The sequence below is a fragment of the Oryzias melastigma genome, linkage group LG20, assembly GCF_002922805.2.
Source record: "Oryzias melastigma strain HK-1 linkage group LG20, ASM292280v2, whole genome shotgun sequence".
Classification (NCBI taxonomy): Eukaryota; Metazoa; Chordata; class Actinopteri; order Beloniformes; family Adrianichthyidae; genus Oryzias; species Oryzias melastigma.
This window is the reverse complement of record NC_050531.1, coordinates 181581-201756: the sequence shown is the minus strand read 5'-3', so window position 1 is coordinate 201756 and position 20176 is coordinate 181581. Positions and strand designations below refer to the sequence as shown.

General features: G+C 45.9%; 3 protein-coding genes across 6 annotated transcripts in view; 2 read left to right on the top strand and 1 right to left on the bottom strand.

Annotated features, from left to right (window-relative positions):
- smpx (small muscle protein X-linked) overlaps window positions 1–2390 on the top strand; it is a 7863-nt gene extending 5473 nt beyond the window's left edge. For both annotated transcript variants that reach the window (XM_024280637.2, XM_024280638.2), the window contains exons 4-5: window positions 534–686; window positions 1932–2390. In XM_024280637.2, the coding sequence (XP_024136405.1) occupies window positions 534–683 (150 nt within the window). In that variant the 3' untranslated portion in view covers window positions 684–686; window positions 1932–2390. The remainder of the gene's footprint in view (window positions 1–533; window positions 687–1931) is intronic.
- Window positions 2391–3187: 797 nt separating this feature from the next.
- Window positions 3188–6068, top strand: LOC112151623 (kelch-like protein 34). The gene has a single exon (XM_024280636.2). The coding sequence runs from the start codon at window positions 3529–3531 to the stop codon at window positions 5341–5343; it is 1815 nt and encodes a 604-aa protein (XP_024136404.1). The 5' UTR covers window positions 3188–3528; the 3' UTR covers window positions 5344–6068.
- Window positions 6069–6832: 764 nt separating this feature from the next.
- The window catches only part of cnksr2a (connector enhancer of kinase suppressor of Ras 2a), a 61818-nt gene continuing 48474 nt past the window's right edge, over window positions 6833–20176 (bottom strand). For 2 of the 3 annotated variants that reach the window (XM_036217380.1, XM_024280107.2), the window contains 6 exons: window positions 19962–20059; window positions 17442–17660; window positions 16942–17083; window positions 14486–14710; window positions 12262–12449; window positions 6833–9871 (listed from right to left, as the gene is read on the bottom strand). In XM_036217380.1, coding sequence (XP_036073273.1) covers window positions 9680–9871; window positions 12262–12449; window positions 14486–14710; window positions 16942–17083; window positions 17442–17660; window positions 19962–20059 — 1064 coding nt within the window. In that variant the 3' untranslated portion in view covers window positions 6833–9679. The remainder of the gene's footprint in view (window positions 9872–12261; window positions 12450–14485; window positions 14711–16941; window positions 17084–17441; window positions 17661–19961; window positions 20060–20176) is intronic. The other variant, XM_024280108.2, reaches the window with a different exon arrangement.

Genomic DNA, 20176 nt, shown 5'->3' with positions numbered 1-20176 from the left:
CCTCCTCTCCCTCCTTCCTATTCCTCCTCCTCACCCTCCTCCTCACCCTCCTCCTCCTCCTCTCCCCCCTCTCCCTCCTCCTCGTGCTGCATCTCCCTGTTTGAACATAAAGATTGAATCAAACTTGTTCTGAAAGAGAAATCTCTTTCTTTGTCCTAAAGTGCTCACTGTGTTTATTACTCTTGACATAAATGTATTTATACTTTTTTAAATGTATTTCTAATCATTTATAATATTTTTTAAAACATGTATCCAAACAACAAACAAGTCTCGATCTTACATAATCATGTCCACTACAGTCGATTTGTTTCCTGGTTTAATCAGAACTGAACCAGTTTTCTTTATGAAATGTTTTCAAACTGAAATGTCTTCATAAATAGATAAAGATATCTCCTCATGAAGGTTAAGTTTTGCTGTGGTCTTCACTCTGTTCCCACCCAAACATCAGCAGGTCCACCAGGAGGAGGACCAAAGAACTCCAAATGAGTGTGAAAGCTCATCTTAAAGCCGTCTCACATTCAGTGTTTCTTCAGGTTCCTCCAGAGCCGAGCTGCTGCCCACCAGTCCAGACGCCAGAGGAGAAGAAGGCGTTACCAGGAGCGGCGAAGCTGCCTGGACCTGCAGTTAACCTGTCAGAGCTGCAAAACGTGAAGAGCGAACTGCGATGGGTCACCAAGGACTGACAGGTTTAGCTCTGGTTTTCTGAGAAGAGACTTAAAGTCAGAACAGATGTCCGTTTCTATGACATTTATGTCACAAGTTGATCCAGCAGCGTTTTATCAACAAACCCAGTCAGACAGTTTCTGACGCCGTCTGAGCCACGCCCACCTACAGTTTGGGTCTCATCCCAACCAGTCGAGAGAAAAAGATGCAAATAAACATCAAAAAATAGAAATGAACATACAGAAGCGTTTGTAAAGTGAGTCACCTTTTATACTGAAGGATGCAAATCCAGTTAGTGGGAAAAAGCAAACAGGTTTGTTCTTCAGAAGAAAACATGAACCGCATTCTCCTCCAGAGCTGATAAACGGACAGAAAACTAAACATCAATGAGCTTCAGACCATGGAGAAACATCAATACACCTTTAAATCAATTCAAACATCTGTCAGAGATGAAACCACCAGAGAATCCGGTTTTACTGTTCTACTGTGATTGAATCGTGAATGCAGTGAGCAGCGCTCACCACAGGATGGCGCTGTGTGTCGGCCTCTGATGACCCCTCCCTCTGTGAGCTGAGTCAGGCTGGAGCTATATTTATGCTTCAGTGGGTTTGGAGGCTCTTGTTCATGCAGGCTGAAGCAGGAAATGACATCAGAGGCAGAAGAAACATATTAAGACAAAAATCTGTTTTTTGAGATAGTTTATTGTGAAAAGTTTGACCACCAAAGCAGACCTGAGAACGAACAAGAGCAGAAAGAAACAGCCTTGAAGTTCTGAACGTGTTTGCAGATTTCTGTCTGTTTACCAAAACCTTTACAGGACAAACAAAATCAGAAACTTGGACTTTTACTCCAGAAAACATCGTTTTCTGCTGCAGTTGGGGTTCTGCACAGGTTACATTCCTGCAGACGGTAACTTCCTGCAGATGGTCACTCAACAGTGACATTCTAAACACCGTTTAACCTTTTTATGGGATTCAAGACTTCATCTAGTAGCCAAAGCCTGAAGCTGTGACTCCCCGTTCTGACGTTTCATGAGACATTCATGAGGATTGTTTGGATCCCTAAACCTTTAACGGAAAAGGTTTTAAACTCGTCATTCTGAGAAACGTCGTCTCCTTAAGGAGAAAACCAGTTTTAAATCAGCTGCAATTGATCACATGACCAAACTCCCCCAATGGTGGAGGTCTAAATAGAGAAGAACATGACCTCCTCCTGGAGACCAACAGTTCCTCGCTCGTGTCCTGAAGACTTCCTGTTTTTCTTTCCAGGATTCTCCTGCAGGTTGTTGGAGACGGACGTGATCTCTGCAGGACTACCCTCTGGAAAACCAGAACCAGACCTCAGTTTGCTGCATCCCCTCCAACCTCTTCCTTTCCCCGGTTTATCCTTCATCACAGCTGATGCCTCCCTTCAGCTATCGCTAAAGCCCTTCTGGAGACACGTCTGCTGCAGAAACGGCGTTCCTGTGACTCTGAGGAGCCGTTTGGACGTTTTCATGGACCGCTTCTAGAAGATTCTCAGAACGCTGTTCATGGATCCTGTTTGATGAAAGCAGGCGCTTTTGTGTTTCTTTGGATTTCCACAGAAATATAAAGTTATTTTGTGTTTTCATTTGACTTCTTTGTGCTAAAAACATCTGGAATAAGTTCCTGTAAATGTTGATCCTGCATGACGAGAAAAACTGCTTATTTAGAGAATAAAATCCCTTCTGTGCTCTGGTCTTTAAACCTCCTTGCTGGTCAGGAAATGTGTCCTGGTCGTAAAAAAACATTTTAAATCACTTTATTACAAACGTCCCACTTTGATCAAAGGATTTAAGCTGCATTTCATTTGGAATGTAAAACTTTTAGGGACTAACTCAGTTAAATTCTTGGTTTGTTTCACTTTAATGCTTTTGCTTCATTCCCCTTTGTCTCATTTTATTTTGTTTTAAATAAAACTAAAAAGATAAAGGTCTCTTTTTAGAAACTCATGGAATCGTTTCTGTCCTTAAACCCCGTCTCAAACAGCAGAAAGCAGAAATCCGTCATCGCGACACATGTCCGGCGCCGCTCCATGCAGCAGCTGCAGCTAAGTTTAGCCTCCGCAGGTCATGCTGGAAAATGCAGCTGGAGAGAAACAAAGCTGGGGGGGTCAGACTCCACACGCCATGTGACCCTGGGAGGTCATCCAGACTCCCCGCCCGGGAAAGGCTTTTAGGAACTCCTCTCTCTCCTCAGCGCCAGTCAGACATCTTCACACGTATGCCGAAGAGGTTGAAGAGTAACACCTCGCCACGGCGCCTTCCCATCATGCTCTACGGTGGCTGTATAAAAATATGAGTGTGACATCAGCCCACAGGTCACGGGGAGGTGAGATGCCTCCCCAAGGGCGCAGCAAACACCAACAGGATTCTTGACATCATTGGCAGCTACTTTTTCTCTGGTTTGATATGAGCCTCATCCCAGATCCTGTCGCCATGGCGATGAGGGCTGCCTGCTCCTGAAATGTGGATGCAGACGGACTGGCAGGGCTGGACACTGAACCCCAGCTGGATCAGCATCAGCTCAGCGGTGTCCTGCACCTGCTGACCGAATGCAGGCGTTTGGTTGAACTGGTGCTTTGGTTGAACGAGCTCTTGGCTGATGCCCCCACCCTGATCACAAAGCAGAGGGCAGCAGACAAAGAAATCAGAGCTGCTGCCTCAGACTCTGAGGCTTTGGGAGGGGGTGGGGGGTTAGTCACCTACTTATCGTGGTGTCACATGCCAGCCGCTGGAGAGAGGACAACAACAACACAGATGAGCGGCGCTCCACTGAGGACAGGAGTCTTTCTGCAGGCTCGGTCTCTCCTCTTCAATCTCTCCTTCTCGGTCTCTCCTTCTGGATGGAGGGCTACTCTCTGCTCTACAGCTCCTCTCACAGAACCCAGCTCTTTGCTGGTTTCCAGCGACTGCGCTCTCAGGAGAAGATGTGTGATGTTATCTTGGAGGCTGGCGGCGTTTCCTTCCCGTGTCATCGCGCTCTTTTAGCCAGCTCCAGTGACTATTTCTGGGCCCTGTTTGGTGACGGGACCGCAGAGAGCCGAGCGGGCTCCATCAGCCTCCCGGCGCTGACGCCTCAGGGCCTGGAGATCATTCTGGACTTCTTGTACTCGGGCTGGCTCAGCATGTCGGCCTCCACGCTTCCTGTGGTCCTGAAAACAGCCAGGTACCTGCAGGTGGAGACGGCTCTGTCGATATGTGAGCGGTTCATGATGGACAGTTTGAATGCTGAAAACTGCTGCTGCTATGCTAACCTGGCGGACTGTCTCGCCCTTTCAAACATTTCGGAGGCTGCCCATCACAGCATTGCCATGGCGATGAAGGACCTGCTGCAGGACAACAGGGAGGATCTCCTGACTCTGAACATCCGGTCGCTGACGGCGGTGCTGGATGCGGATGAGATCCCCGGTGTCAAAGAGCTTGAGCTCGTGAAGCTGACTCTGTCGTGGTTGGATGAAAACGGACCCCTCCCGCTCCTCAAGTCCAACGTTCTGCTGAGCCGTCTGCGGTTCGGACTGATCGCCCCTCTGGACCTGATGAAACTCGGCTGCGTCCACAAAGCCATGGCCACGCCCCTGATCAGAGGTCAGCTGACTCGAACCCTGGAGTACCACAGCCTGGGACCAGCTCAACCAATCGCACAGAGCAGACACTCTACCCTCAGAGAATCGCCCCATCGGGTGGTTCTTGTGGGAGGCGGGGCCAGTGCTGATTGGCCAGAGCAGCAGGTGTGGGTGTTTGATCCGAGGAGCAGGAAGTGTCTCCCGACGAGATGTGTCCTCCCTGCGAGGCTGAGAAGTTTCTGCGTTTGCTCCTTGGGGGGGTTTCTGTTTGTGCTGGGGGGAGATGAGTTGAAAGTTGGGGAGGGGGGGGCAAAGACCTCTGTCACCATGGAAACCTCAAACCGAATGTGGAGGTTTGATCCTCGCTTTGGCTGCTGGGAGGAGGCGGAGTCGATGCTGGAGAGGCGGGCTCAGTTCACCTGCTGCTTGCTGCAGGACGTCATCTTTGTCATCGGGGGGCGACACACTCTGTCGAGCAGCAACACGCACGCCGCCGTGGCCTCGGTGGAGTTTTACGACATGGCAGCAGGAAAATGGAGGAGAGGCGTGTCCATGCCCCGCCCCCTTCATGGCCACGCCTCCGCCATACTTGAAGACAGCCTGTACGTATCAGGCGGCCTCCCCGGTGCGCAGGGTTGCCATTACATCGGTCTCCATGGCAACAGGGAGGTAAGCCGAGACGTCCTGAGCTGGAACCTCAGAGACAGAGTCTGGGAGAAGAAGGCGTCCATGTCCATCGGCAGGTTCAGCCATCGCTTAGCAGCTGCCCACGGCTTCCTCTACGCCCTGCTGGGGATGTACGAACCCTTCTGTGACATTGAACGCTATGACCCGCGGGCGGACCACTGGACACGCCTTAAACCGCTGCTCTTTGGATCCTTTCATTACGGAATGGCCTCCACGGCCTCCGGGAGTCTGCTGTTATTTGGGGGGAGGAGGTGGAGGGACGGACAGGAGGAGACGGTGAAGAGTGTGCTGGAGTACGACACCATGAAAGATCAATGGAGAGAAATCTGTCAGCTTCCAAGAGAGCTCACCGGGACGGAGTGCACGCGGTTCCCTCTCCCAGACTGGACGGGGATGGACGCCAGCTAAACGTCGCTAACGTCCAACCAAGACGCTCTTCAAGTCTCTGTTTTAACTAGTTTCTCCTGATGATCAACTTTATTCAGCTCTGATGATCAACTGGTTCCAACCAATCAAAATCCGACAAACATCCAGACACTTTGATTTTTTTTTATGATAGAAAAAATAACTTTTTTGTAATTGTTTACATTTGATGTTTTGTTTCTCAAACCAAATTTGGCGTAAATTTCATTAAAGAAAACAAATACCAGTCATACTATTAAAATGCATGCACTGAAAAAAGGTTTAATTGAATCAAGTAACAAAGGTTCTGTAATTTGTTCCTTTCAAAATGATCAGTTTTCAGCAAATTAAAATTCTGAGTTTATGTCTTTCTTAACATAAAAATCTAATTTTGATAAAAATGAATAGTTTTAAATGTAACAAATTACAGAACTTTTGTTACTTGATCCAATGTTTGACTTTTGTCAGTGATAAAGAGTGACATGCAGTGAGGTTTACAGCTGGTGAGGTTCTGACGTCATCAGTCAGATTTACAAACATATGAACCCTAAAGAGACTCTTACTCACCGTTTGACTGACAACAGTTAAAGTGTGTTGTTTCAAATGTCATTTCAATATTTTTTTTCTGTTCACAAACTGTAGCATAAAAAAATCACTCAAATTGTTCTTATTGATTCACTTTTACTTATGAATGAAGTCTGTGTGCAGCTCCTCCTGCAGACACACATGAATATCCTGTTAGTCTTTTTCTTTCTTCAGTTTTCTCTCTGTCTCAGTAGAGACTCTGCAGGGACGAGTCGGAACACATTCCTGAGTTTAGACTCGTAATCCTGCATTTAGAAAATGATGCTACACAAGAATATCTGGACGGCTGCACTTGACTCACTCTATTATTCTTCAGAACAGGATATTTGTACATTTACCTGTAATTTATATTATTATTTTTTAACCAAAAAAAGTTAATAAAGAATAGACATTTCTAAAAAATAATATTTGATTATTATTTTTTAAAAGTATGTTCATTATATTTTATTCATGTACTTTTATAAATTTATATTTTCTAGCATCACCTGACTGTTTCACTGATGATAACCAGTAACATTTATTACCGGTCCCTTTTAGAACGCAATGACCCCCCCCACATACACACACATTTATGATGAAGATGAACATGTGAAAGAACTGCAAATTATCTTATACTTTCACTTCCTAACCTAAAAGTTTCTGCGTCACTTTGAAAAAAATGGCTTTTATGCAGAATGTTTCTCTCCAGTTAACATTTCAAGACTCAGACTTTAAATTATGATTTCTTAGCAGAACAAGAAATTCTGTCAAAGTGCTGCAGAAGTCAAACCAGTTGATCTCATGGAAACTATAAACTCTGAACTGATTTAAGAGTCATAGATGCTGATGCTTTTATTGTGAAAAGCCCAATCTGCCATAATCTGAGCAAACTGGAGTGAGAGGATGAAAAAGGTTCCAGAGAAAAGGATGCTTTCAACAAACAACTTCATCCAAACCTTTATTGATCCGTCCTGAACAGAACAGTCACATAAATAAATACTGTATTAATCCATATCTGAGATTTACAACTATCACTTCATGACAGGATTCCCAAAAGAGGATGACACTTATAGAAAGAAATCTGCAGGATCTCATTATTTAAACACAAAAGAGAAGATAAATATTGTTTTATTTGACATTGAAGACATTCGACTACAACCAACCACAGCAGCAGCATAAAGAGCGACTCCGACCGGCTCATCAGCATTTAGACGGTGATTGCTTCTGTGCATTATCTCAGTAGATAAATAAAACATTTCAACACGTCCATCTTTAACTTCCTATGCAAATATTTCTATAGTCTATGTTACATGCAGTAAAGAGGAAAAATCCACCCTGACTGATAGGGAGAAAATAACGTCTCTGCATGAATACACTCATTTGAAAACAGAAAGTATTCAGTCTCCATTATATAAGATTCACTGAAGCAAACATTGATTTGTTATCGATTGTTTGTCTTTAATAAATCTGAATTTCCAGTTTTACAAAAAGTTCTGTGCTAAAACCCAGCAGCATTTTTCCTGAATGATTCTGAGCTGGTGACATTTAAATGTCTTAGGAAACATCTGGATAAACCTCATGAAAAGCTTGAGGGGGATCGGGCAGCAGAGGCAGGAAGCTGCTCCAAGATGAAGCAGAGCCTGCATTCAGAACGAAGCGGAACGGCGTTTTGACAGACGCCATGAGGGTCTCCTGTTTACAGCAGCGTTCTAAACGCCTGAGGCTGTTTCTCTGTTACAGTCCTGTTTCCTTAGCAACCAGCATCACATCGCAGCTCACTGGGTTCCAGAGTCTGAAGTAGATCGAGGCCCAGACTCCAGAAGGGGGCATCTCAGGCCACGGGGTTGGGTCAAAACAAACCAAACCGCTCTTCAGCTTAGCTTCTTTCAGGAGACGAAAGCTTCAAGCTTCTGTTTACCGGATCTGAACACACAGGCCATAAAAATCGAACAAAGGAAAACACCAGCTCTGTATCCTGCTCATCACATCCTAACCTCACAGGAAAACCTTTTTGGACTGAATGCTGGGAAAAAAAAACATTGATCACTGCCTTCATGTTCACTGATGGAGGACCTTTAGGAGGGGTAGTAGTCACCTTTGGTTGGAGCTTTCATCCTCCCTACATCCCATTATGACCCCACCCTGACAGTCTGACGGAGAACACTGCAGCGACTCGGTGCATGATGGGAGCTTTAAAGTCAGAGACTGGAGGAAGTCGGTCAGACATGAGCAGGGTCTTTACTAAGGAACAAAAACACTTTAAAATTCTTGGAAAAGTCTCCATCCACACGTTTCAATCTGTGGTTTTTGTTCTGCGACCTTTGACCTTCTGAGCAATCCTGCTGATGAACTCTGCACCAATGGGGTGACAGAACAAGATCTGTGCATTCTTTCAGGTCAAAGTCATCCAAACAGACGTTTTGGTGTCAAAAACAGAGTTTTGAAGAAAGATCTGGCAAACATTTGGTTTGACCAAAACCGCAATAAAAATAGAGGAAAACTGCTCAGATTGATCATGTTTGCAGCAATTATGTTGTGCTAAAACGATAAAGAAGAATTTACAGCTTCATAATGTCTTCATAAACATGACTTTAGTAGAGAGTTCCAGTCTGAGCTAAAACTCTGAAGACATTTATCTGTAGCTTCACTGCTGCTGGATGTTAGCATGAAGTTCTGCTGAAATGATCCTGGAATATAATCCAATAATCTGTTTCTGTAAAGATCACCTGCAGCATAAACCTTTATCCACTTCTCCATCCTCACACCAGTCAGGACGGAAACTACATTAGTGCACACTCATGAGTGTTCATGAGGTTCCTCCAGAGGAAGAACGGGTGGCAGAACTGATTAGCTGATCCTTCAGAACCCACAACCTCCCCACCACCTCATCAAGTCTGTGGACTCAAACGGATGTGGACTCAAATGGATGTGGATTCAGTGGATGTGAGTTTAAAAGGATGTGAAGTCAAATGGATGTTGGCTCAGAGGAGGATGTGGACTGAGAGGAGGTGGACTCAAACGGTTCTGGTCTGAAAAAGATGTGGACCTAAACGGATGTGGATTAAGAGGTGGTGGACTCAGAGGAAGCTAACTCAAACGGATGTGGACTGAAAAAGATGTGGACTCAGAGGATGTGGACTCAGAGGATGTGGACTCAGAGGATGTGGACTCAGAGGATGTGGACTCAGAGGATGTGGACTCAGAGGAGCAGTTCTGGACTCAGATCAGCCCTGAAACTCAGCAGCTGCTGAACAGAACCTCAGCTTCACCATCTGAAGGTTAATCTTTCCTCCAGCAGTTTGGGTGGATTTTTGCCCCTCAAATGGCTCCTCTTCCAGGGTGGGGGGTGGGGGGGTAGCATGCTTCAGGTCCAGCCTCGCACAGAACAGGACTCAAGAACCAGCACAAACAAAAGCCTCTAAGTCTAAATATAAACTGCCGAGTTTAGAAAAGGTGGTTCTCTGCCGCCACACTGACTGTACAGTAAATATCAAGTATAAGGCTTCATGGAAAACAGCGCATGTCACTGGCTTGTGCATGAGACTGTAAACAACAAGCAGGACGATGAGATGCTCGGCCACCCCCCCAGCTCCTCTCAAAGTCTCCATGGACAGTATTTACAGAGCACACAAGCTAGCTGTAATTCTGAAGAATGACGCGACATCCAGCCTGGAACCTCCTGGAGCGCCACAACCAACCAGCCGAGAGACGTGACAGCAGGTCTCAGAGCTTAGGCGGCCTTTGAAGTTGAAAACTTTCCAGCGGTTGGTCCTCAGAGTCAGACGTGCGTCTCAATGTAGGAGTGCGTGTGAGACAGCGATGGGGTGAGGGGCGGCCCCTCCTCCGGCTCCGAGCTGGGCTCCTGAGAGAACAGCTCCTGATAGGCCTTCTTCCACTCCTGGAAGTCTGCAGACGACAGCTGGGGGGCGGCCAGCAGCCTGTCGATCAGCGCCAGCTCCCCCTCCCTGTCCTGAGAGGAAACACAGCAGGTTGGCGTCACGCTTTCAGAGACCAGACACACGGACAGCAAGCCACAGGTCAGGAGATAACCAAAGATTTGGGGAGTTCTCTGCTTCGTTTTCCAGCTACCTGAGTTTGAACGCCTCAACGACCTTAATGACCTCAACGCAAAGTTAATAGTTGGTTTAAATTCAGTGATTTTACATGAAAAAAGACAGGAAGCAGAGCTGGAGATGTTGAGGATCTTTGGGAACAACCAGGATGGATCAGGACGGATCAGAAAGGGATCAGAATGGATCAGGAATAGATCAAGATGGATCAGAATTGATCAAGATGGATCAGAATTGATCAGGAATAGATCAAGATGGATCAGAATTGATCAAGATGGATCAGAATTGATCAGGAATAGATCACAAATGGATTAAAATGGATCAGAACGAATCAGAAATGGATCAAGATCAATCAGGATGGATCAAGATGGATTAGGACTGGATCAGAAATGGATCAAGATGAATCAGGATGGATCAAGATGGATTAGGACTGGATCAGAAATGGATCAAGATGAATCAGGATGGATCAAGATGAATCAGGATGGATCAAGATGGATTAGGAATGGATCAGGAATAGATCACAAATGGATCAGGATGGATCCACCAGAGGATCAGATCATGTATGGGTTCTGGAAGCAGATGATTATGATTGAACACGTTAGAGGAGGAACAGTGATGATGGTGAGAGGATGCTGAGGATGGAGACACCAGGAGAGAGGAGGACCAAAGGGGAGGTTCATAGAGAAGGAGGAGAATGGAGAGCTGCTCCCCTAAAGGGAGTTGTAAGAGAAAGAAGAGAATAAGTTGTTCACTAAATCTTTGCTTTTCAGCAGGAGGAGGAGCCAAAAACTGAGGGGATGGAAGTTTTCAGAAGCAAAAGTGTTGTATCATGGAGACATCATCATCATCATCAGCCAATCAGCTTTCAGTGAGGGTCCAACTACAGACACACATCTTAGTGATAGATTTAGTGATGAGGATTCCTGATCAGTCACTTTCCAATAAGTAGATAAAATAATGTGAGGATGGCCTTCTATTCAGATGAGTTACTTTAGTTGTTTCCAAAGCAACGGCTGCAGATTCCCGTCACCAAGCAGCCGGCGCTGCATGGAGAGCAGCACATGCAGACGGCCGTTTAACGTAGCGCTGCCAAATTCTCCCCAAAGCCGGTGGTTCCTTTCCAAGCAGCCAGCAAACACAGCAGCAGGACAGACGCTCCAAACGGACACACAAGCCACAGTAGGGAGGCGTCTGGCTCCGCCCACTCAGGAGACACACAGAGAACAAGTCATGTGAGCAAACAGGAAATGAGCAGCGCTAACGAAGCTCCGCCCTCTTTGATCTCTGATGTTATTTCCAGTTTAGCTGCAGCAGAAAGAGGAACCAGAATGATTCTGTGAAGACGGTCTTCAGGTCCAGAAACTTTCCTTCAGAACAAACGTCACATTTAGGACGACTCATCACTAACTCAACAAAATAGATTCTTTCAGAATTTTCTACTTTAATTTAATTAATTTAGTTCATGAAAGTTGATGTTTCTTAGAAGGACCACTGATGCTTAGACTGCAGGATTGGAGTATTTGCCCCTTTCTGGTTTATTTATGGCAAATATAATAGGAAACCAAACAAGGGTTCAGGTCAAATTCACTGAAATAAAAAAAAGTTTAAAACCTGAACAAGTCTGACTAGAAACAGAGTGATCCCTCCATACATGAGTGAACCTCACAAATGTTCCTATTCAGACTCAGAGCGGAATATTTCCAGACATCGGGAGAACCTTCTGATGAGAAGAAGATCCTGAAAGAAACGCCGGCCTCTGAGAGAAACCAGGAACTGATGAGGAGAAGATCTGCAGCCAGAGTTTCTAGAACACAACTAGATCTGGTCCAGGGGGTCCAGCAGAAGACAGAAAGACCTGGAGGCCTAGGGGACCCGGATCAGGTCAGATTTCATGATCCAACGGTCAGAAAAAGACAGACATGGATCCATGGCAAATTCAAGGAGAGAACAAGAACCTCTGGATCCACACATGTTCTGATGATGTCGGATCTGCATTTCCTCAAACATCCACTTCTGTCAGTCTGTTTCCAGCCAGAACCAGTACCCTCCAGACTCATCTGGGTTTCTGACAGTGGTTCTGAAGGTTTCTGTCATGACGTTTGTCAAGTTATTTACCTGCCAGTCAGAAAGGAGGCAAATACTTTTACCAGACTGCGTGAGAAAAGAGAAGTTCTGCGGACATGAACATCTTTTCTTCTGGTGTTCTGTGAGGTTCTGCTGAACCCAGACCATGTGACTTCCCTCTTCTGAGCCCGGCTTCCTCATGAAGGTCGGAGTGAGGAAGACCCACCTTCAGTGTGGACGTTAGTATGCGCAGGTGGTGCAGGCGCTCGTTCAGCTGAGGATCCTCGGCCCGCCGCAGGAACGACTGCCTGAACTCCGTCTGACCTCTGGCCTCAGAGCCACGCCCCAGAGGACAGACTCCGCCCTGCTCGCAGGCTCGAAACAAGTCCCCCAAAGATGCGCCTTCACCGCCACCTTAAGGAGAGCAGAAGGTCTGGTTTGAGCTGAGCCGGGTGGTAGAACCCGTCTCCACCGTGAGCCGGGTGGAAAGCGGTCTGCGGCTGCAGGGTCGACCTACGTAACTGGATGTTTTATTCTCTGCTGCCCTACACGAGCCACTGCTGCAGGTATCAGCAGCCGGTCGGTTTCACCGTCAGCTCAAAACAATATCAATACTCACTATTTACTGCTGGATGCTTTCAGTTCAACTTACCTCCATACCTACAGCAGTATTCAGAACCACAAACCAACCTCTGTCATCTGATCACATTTATTCTCCCAGATTTCATCTAAACTCAGGAAAATACACTTTAGGTGTTCGTGCTGTCAAAGAAGGAATCACCTTCCACTTCTTACCTATGGGTGTAGGAAAAATTGATTTGGCGATATATCGTGATATTTCATTGAGCGATACTTGCATCGATTTAAAATGTTGACATGACGATATTTATTTAGTTATTTATGAGCGTCCTTCACCGTCTAGCTCTTGTTTTCCACTTCCACCTCCGATCACTAGTTGGCAGCAGAGCGCTCTGAGCCTCGTTGAGCAGCTCCACACCGCGACCAAAACAACAAGATCTATTAAATGTTCGGTCAGCCTCGTGGTTGTGGTTGTTATGAGACATATACTACTTGTTTTGACTTAGAACGGGTCCTAAACAGAAACTCTGTGCCGCGTTGCTGCCAGAATCATATTTAGACGAGGATTATGGAGCTTCGTAGCGGCTCAGATAAGAACGAGTGAAGCAGTGGAGCTGCAGCGGCTCATGCACGGAGCCTCCATCAAAATGCTGTCGGCTAAACTTCACAGCTTTAGATTCTAGTTCAGAGACCTGATGGATCAGAGTGATGTGAACAACTCTGAAAAATGAGCAATGTCGCAGTCATTATTATGTGAAATACACATTTACTGTTGCTTTAAAGGAAACTTGAGCTGCAGTGCTGACTGTCATGTAAATAATGCATGTTAGTCACATTCACACTAAAATGTTTCTGGAAAGAATTGACATTTTATTTCATTCATTTTTGAAGTACCTGTTCAGGTTAATGAACCATTTAAATGCTGGATTTAGCAATCTTGTAATCACACTTTTAGAAATGTATTAGTTAAAGCACATTCATTCAAATATTTTGTTGTGGAAATCAGGCAATATTGGCTGTTCCCTTAAAAAACAATTTTTTTGTAATTTAACAAAAGAAAAGCAGCATGAATTGGGGTAAGAACCACTTGTATTTGAGATACAGCTGCTGTACTGTGAGACATAGAAAATTAATTTGACCATTTTTTTACTAATACATTACAATTCAGGTAGATTCAAGTCATACACAAAAAATACAGTAAAAATTGTTTTGGGGCAGTCTTGGGAAATATCGCGATAAATATCGTATCATGAGGCATGTATCGGGATACGTATCGTATCGCCAGACTCTTGCCAATACACACCTCTATTTATTTAGGAGAAGTCTCTAAAACATTCATTGTTTCCATGATCCTAAATGAAATGAATGTATTTCCTTATTTCTCTTTTCCTTCTCAGAATATTTAACCATCATTTATTTTCTTGTATGAATCTTTTCTGTAAAACTGTATTGAAGTCGAGGAAAAGTGGGAGCTGTTATGTTTGGATAAATAACTAACCTGTTTCCTCAGCGGTATTTGTTTGTTCTTAACTCTTCTTTTGTCATCGTTTCTTATGTTATAAATCTAAAAGAAGGAAACAAGAAGCTGCATCTCCAGGGACAAATCCTCCCGTTGATCATTACATGTTTAAAGCTGCAGGACTTCTTCATGATCTTCCTGGAAAATGTTCAAACGTTTCATTTCTGGGAACTGCTTCCTATAAATGTGCTTTTTAAGTGTGGAGTATTGAATTGACTTCCTCCTCGTGTCTCTATTGCTCTTATTATCCGGTAAAGTTTTGGTGGCACAGCGCCCACAACCCCTTCAATTCATGCGTTGTTGTTCCTGAACAAATCGGATCTGAAACATGGACCAACTGGTGGGAATTTACCGTCGCGTGTGTCGCGCTCCTCCCTGGCGGGCAGAGCGAGCAGCGAGTGCAGGTTGCTGTCTCGGGGCAGCGTGAAACTGCGAGGCTTTTCTCCGTGGGTTGCCATGGGGATCAGCCTCTGCATCGCCGTGGGAAACGGGGCGTTCCTCTGTGGAGGGAGAGTGTAGACGGCTCCGGCGGTCATGGAAAAGCCTCCCAGACCCGGCTCAGCAAAGACGGCGTCCTCTGTGGGTCAAACAGGAGCTCTACTGATGAAACCGAACTGGAGAGGTCAAAGGACACGCCGCCGAGACGTCTTTAAAATGACACGTTCAGTCGTCTCACTGGTCAAGTTTGAGTTTTCTTTCAAACACGAAGAACGTTATAGGAACAACGTTTGGAAGAAGGAAGATGCAGAACTGAAGCTCAAATAAAACCCAAATGGGCTTAAAAATTCACTCCGTCTCACGTTCTGCTTCATGTTCAGATTCTGTCTCAGGTTCAGGATCTGTCTCAGGTTCGGGATCTGTCTCAGGTTCAGATTCTGTCTCAGGTTCAGATTATGTCTGAGGTTTGGGGTCTGTCTTAGGTTCAGGTTCTGACTCAGGTTCAGGTTCTGTCTCAGGTTTTGTCTTAGAATCAGGATCTGTTTCAGATTCAAGTTCTGTTTCAGATTCAAGTTCTGTCTCAGGTTCGGGTTCTGTCTCAGGTTCAGATTCTGTCTCAGGCTCAGGTTCTCTCTCAGGATTTGTCTCAGGTTCAGGTTCTGTCTCAGGTTCGGGATCTGTCTCAGTTTCGGGTTCTGTCTCAGGTTCAGGTTTTGTCTCAGGTTTGGGTTCTATCTCGGGTTCAGTTTCTGTCTCAGGTTCAGGTTCTGTCTCAGGTTTTGTCTTAGAATCAGGATCTGTTTCAGATTCAAGTTCTGTTTCAGATTCAAGTTCTTTCTCAGGTTCGGGTTCTGTCTCAGGTTCAGATTCTGTCTCAGGCTCAGGTTCTCTCTCAGGATTTGTCTCAGATTCAGGTTCTGTCTCAGGTTCAGGTTCTGTCTCAAGTTCAGGATCTGACTCAGGTTCAGCTTCTGACTCAGGTTCAGGTTCTGTCTCAGGTTCAGATTCTGACTCAGGTTCAGATTCTGACTCAGGTTCAGGTTCTGACTCAGGTTCAGATTCTGTCTCAGGTTCAGATTCTGACTCAGGTTCAGGTTCTGTCTCAGGTTCAGGTTCTGTCTCAGGTTCAGCTTCTGACTCAGGTTCAGATTCTGTCTCAGGCTCAGGTTCTCTCTCAGGATTTGTCTCAGGTTCAGGTTCTGTCTTAGGTTCAAGTTCTGTCTCAAGTTCAGGTTCTGTCTCAGGTTCAGATTCTGTCTTAGGCTCAGGATCTGTCTCAGGTTCGGGATCTGTCTCAGGTTCAGATTCTGTCTGAGGTTTGGGGTCTGTCTCAGGTTCAGCTTCTGACTCAGGTTCAGGTTCTGTCTCAGGTTCAGATTCTGTCTGAGGTTTGGGGTCTGTCTTAGGTTCAGCTTCTGACTCAGGTTCAGGTTCTGTCTCAGGTTCAGGTTCTGTCTGAGGCTCGGGATCTGTCTTAGGTTCAGGTTCTGACTCAGGTTCAGGTTCTGTCTCAGGTTCAGGTTCTGTCTCAGGTTTTGTCTTAGGCTCAGGATCTGTCTCAGGTTCGGGATCTGTCTCAGTTTCGGGTTCTGTCTCAGGTTCAGGTTTTGTCTCAGGTTTGGGTTCTATCTCGGGTTCAGTTTCTGTCTCAGGTTCAGATTCTGTCTCAGGCTCAGGTTCTCTCTCAGGATTTGTCTCAGGTTCAGGTTCTGTCTTAGGTTCAAGTTCTGTCTCAAGTTTAGGTTCTGTCTCAGGTTCGGGTTCTGTCTCAGGTTCAGATTCTGTCTCAGGCTCAGGATCTGACTCAGGTTCAGCTTCTGACTCAGGTTCAGGTTCTGTCTCAGGTTCAGGTTCTGTCTGAGGTTCGGGATCTGACTCAGGTTCAGCTTCTGACTCAGGTTCAAGTTCTGTCTCAAGTTCAGGTTCTGTCTTAGGTTCAGATTCTGTCTCAGGTTCGGGTTCTGTCTCAGGTTCAGATTCTGTCTCAGGCTCAGGTTCTCTCTCAGGATTCGTCTCAGGTTCAGGTTCTGTCTCAGGTTCAGGATCTGACTCAGGTTCAGATTCTGTCTCAGGTTCAGGTTCTCTCTCAGGATTTGTCTCAGGTTCAGGTTCTGTCTCAGGTTCAGATTCTGTCTCAGGCTCAGGTTCTCTCTCAGGTTCTGTCTTAGGTTCAGATTCTGTCTCAGGTTCGGGTTCTGTCTCAGGTTCAGATTTTGTCTCAGGCTCAGGTTCTCTCTCAGGATTTGTCTCAGGTTCAGGTTCTGTCTCAGGTTCAGGATCTGTCTCAGGTTCAGGATCTGACTCAGGTTCAGGATCTGACTCAGGTTCAGGTTCTGTCTCAGGTTCAGGTCCTGTCTCAGGTTCTGTTACCTAGCGGTCCAGTCTGTAGGAAGTGCAGTCCGGACTCCGTCAGTGGGGTCTCGATCAGGTCCTGCCAGGAGCGTCTCTGTGAGGACGAGGAGCGGCCTGGAGACCCAGTCTCACTGCTGCCACCTGCAGGACTGGAGCGGTACTGCAAAGGAAAGTCTCAGTTTTTTACTTTCAAATACTGACATGACCCAACACGCAAGAATTTCTGCTACATAATTAATAAATAATAACATTTTAAAGTGAAACTTTTAATGTGATTTCACGTTTGTAAAGTTTGATCCTCACAGTGATCAAACTTTTCATTGAGATGAAACTCTTTAAGCTGTACAGATTCTAAATGAATAATAACATCAGTTTCATTTTATCTGAACGGATCATCCTGACATGAACAAACTGTTCCACATGGATCTGAACCCATAAAATCCAATTTGAAACTGGTTTCGGTTCTGGAGTCTGTTCTGATCTACATCAGCTCCTTCCTGGAGGAGGACGCTACACACCTCCAGCGGGTCACATCTGAACTGCATGTCGCTGCTGCTGCTGCCCCCTGGCTTTCTTCCACTGTGTGTGGTACCGCCCCCAAGTGGACCGGGGTGGTACTGCGGCTCTGCAGCTACCGCCGAGGGTTCACCGCACAAGAAGTCTTCCTGGGAAGAGCGAGACCGAGACGTCTCTGTGGAAGACAGGCGAGTGGTCCGACCTTCCAGGTAGGCGCTCATCTGACCATAGGATGGAAAAACAGGGAGACAGAGAGACTGTCAGGAACCGGGTGAGGACACAGACGCTGAAGCAGCATGGTCTATAAGAATGACGTTTTATTCTTTTCCTTTTCTTATACTTATTCTTTTGCTGAGTCATAACTCTAAGAGGCTGGAAGGCTCATAGCACTCGAGAAAGAACACAAAACCATCTGGGACAAGTGGAGGGGAAACAGGCAGCTTTTAACAGAAACAAGACAATCAAACACAGGTGTATTCATTAAGAGGGGAGGGGGAACAGGTGGAAAGACGAAGGACATCAACACACCTGTAACGTGAGGGAGGTGAAAACAAAAGATGAAACAGAAACACAACTACATCCGGCCCCAAAACCCCACAGTGACACGGATATTCTGAAATGATTTTAGAATGATTCTACACTCAACAAACATATAAATGCAACACTTTTGTTTTTGCTCCCATTTTCATGAGATAGACTTTAAGATCTAAAATTCATTCCAGATACACAATGTGACCATTTCTCTCAAACATTGTTCACAAATCTGTCTAAATGTGTGATAGTGAGCACTTCTGCTTGGCTGAGATGATCCATCCCACCTCACAGGTGTGCCACATCAAGATGCTGATCTGACACCATGATTAGTGCACAGGTGTGCCTTAGACTGCCCACAATAATAGGCCACCCCGAAATGCGAAGTTTTTTGCTTTATTGGGGGTCTGGGGGCCCAGAACCAGTCAGTATCTGGTGTGACCACCATTTGCCTCATGCAGTGCGACACATCTTCTTCACATAGAGTTTATCAGATTGTCGATTGTGACCTGTGGAATGTTGGTCCACTCCTCTTCAATGGCTGTGTGAAGTTGCTGGATATTAGTGTGAACAGGTTCACGCTGTCGTATACGCCGGTCAATCCCAAACAGCCTCAATGGGTCACATGCCCGGTGAGAATGCTGGCCAATCAAGAACCGGGACATTTTCTGCTTCCAAGAATTGTGTACAGATCCTTGCAACATGGGGCCGTGCACGATCTTGCTGAAACATGAGGTGATGTTCATGGATGTATGGCACAACAATGGACCTCAGGATCTCATCACCGTATCTCTGTGCATTCAAAATGCCATCAATAAAATCTTCATCTTCAATGACAGATGCCTGCCCATACCATAACCCCACCACCACCATGGGCCACTCCATCCACAACATTGACATCAGCAAAGCGCTCTCCCACACGACGCCACACACGCTGTCTGCCATCTGCCCTGAACAATGTAAACCCAGATTTATCTGTGAAGAGAACACCTCTCCAACGTGCCAGACGCCATCAAATGTGAGCATTTGTCCACTCAAGTCTGTTACCAGGACGATCTGGAGTCAGGTTAAGACCCCGATGAGGATGACCAGCATGCAGTTGAGCTTCCCTGAGACGGTTTCTGACAGTTTGGGCAGAAATGTTTGGTTATGCAAACCAATTGTTTCAGCAGTTGAGTGGCTGGTCTCAGACCATCTTGGAGGTGAACCTGCTGGATGTGGAGGTCCAGGTGTGGTTACACGTGGTCTGCTGTTGTGAGGCCGGTTGGATGTACTGCCATATTCTCTGAAACGCCTTTGGAGACGGCTTATGGTGGAGAAATGAACATTGAATGCAGGAGCAACAGATCTGGTTGACATTCCTGCTGTCAGCATGCTGATTGCACGCTCCCTCAATGCTTGTGACATCTGTGGCATTTTGCTGTGAGACAAATCTGCACATTTCAGGGTGGCCTATTATTGTGGGCAGTCTAAGGCACACCTGTGCACTAATCATGATGTCAGATCAGCATCTTGATGTGGCACACCTGTGAGGTGGGATGGATCATCTCAGTCAAGCAGAAGTGCTCACTATCACACATTTAGACAGATTTGTGAACAATGTTTGAGAGAAATGGTCATATTGTGGATCTGGATTTTACATCTTTAAGTCCATCTCATGAAAAATGGGAGCGAAAACAAAGTGTTGCGTTTATATTTTTGTTGAGTGTAGAATGAAAGATGTCAACCGCCTGTCCAGAAACATTTATTGAGTAAACTGCAGTCCAACTTTCTCTGGTGGGTTTATTCACTGTTTTTAGTACATAATTAGAAAACTTAATCAATCAATCAATCAATCAAATCCTTTATTACTCCCACAATGGGGAAATTCTCTCAGTGGTGGGCAGCAGCCGCTGGATGGCGCTCTATCGCCCAAACGAGGCGTTCAGGGACATGATTCAGTAAACACAGTTCATAGTGTCTGATGTGCTGGACGTCTGTGTAGTACTCACCGAGGGAGGCCGGGGGTACGTGTCATAAGGAGGGGGGGGACTGTCCTGTTTGGGGCTGGAGGTGGTGTCCTCCTCATGTTCACTCTCACTCCAGTAGTCTGTACAAAGCACGGGGGGATGTCACTGGTTAGCTACCCATTCATTCATCCATCCACCCATCCATCCATTAATCCACCATCCATCCATCCATCCATCCATCCACCCATCCATCCATT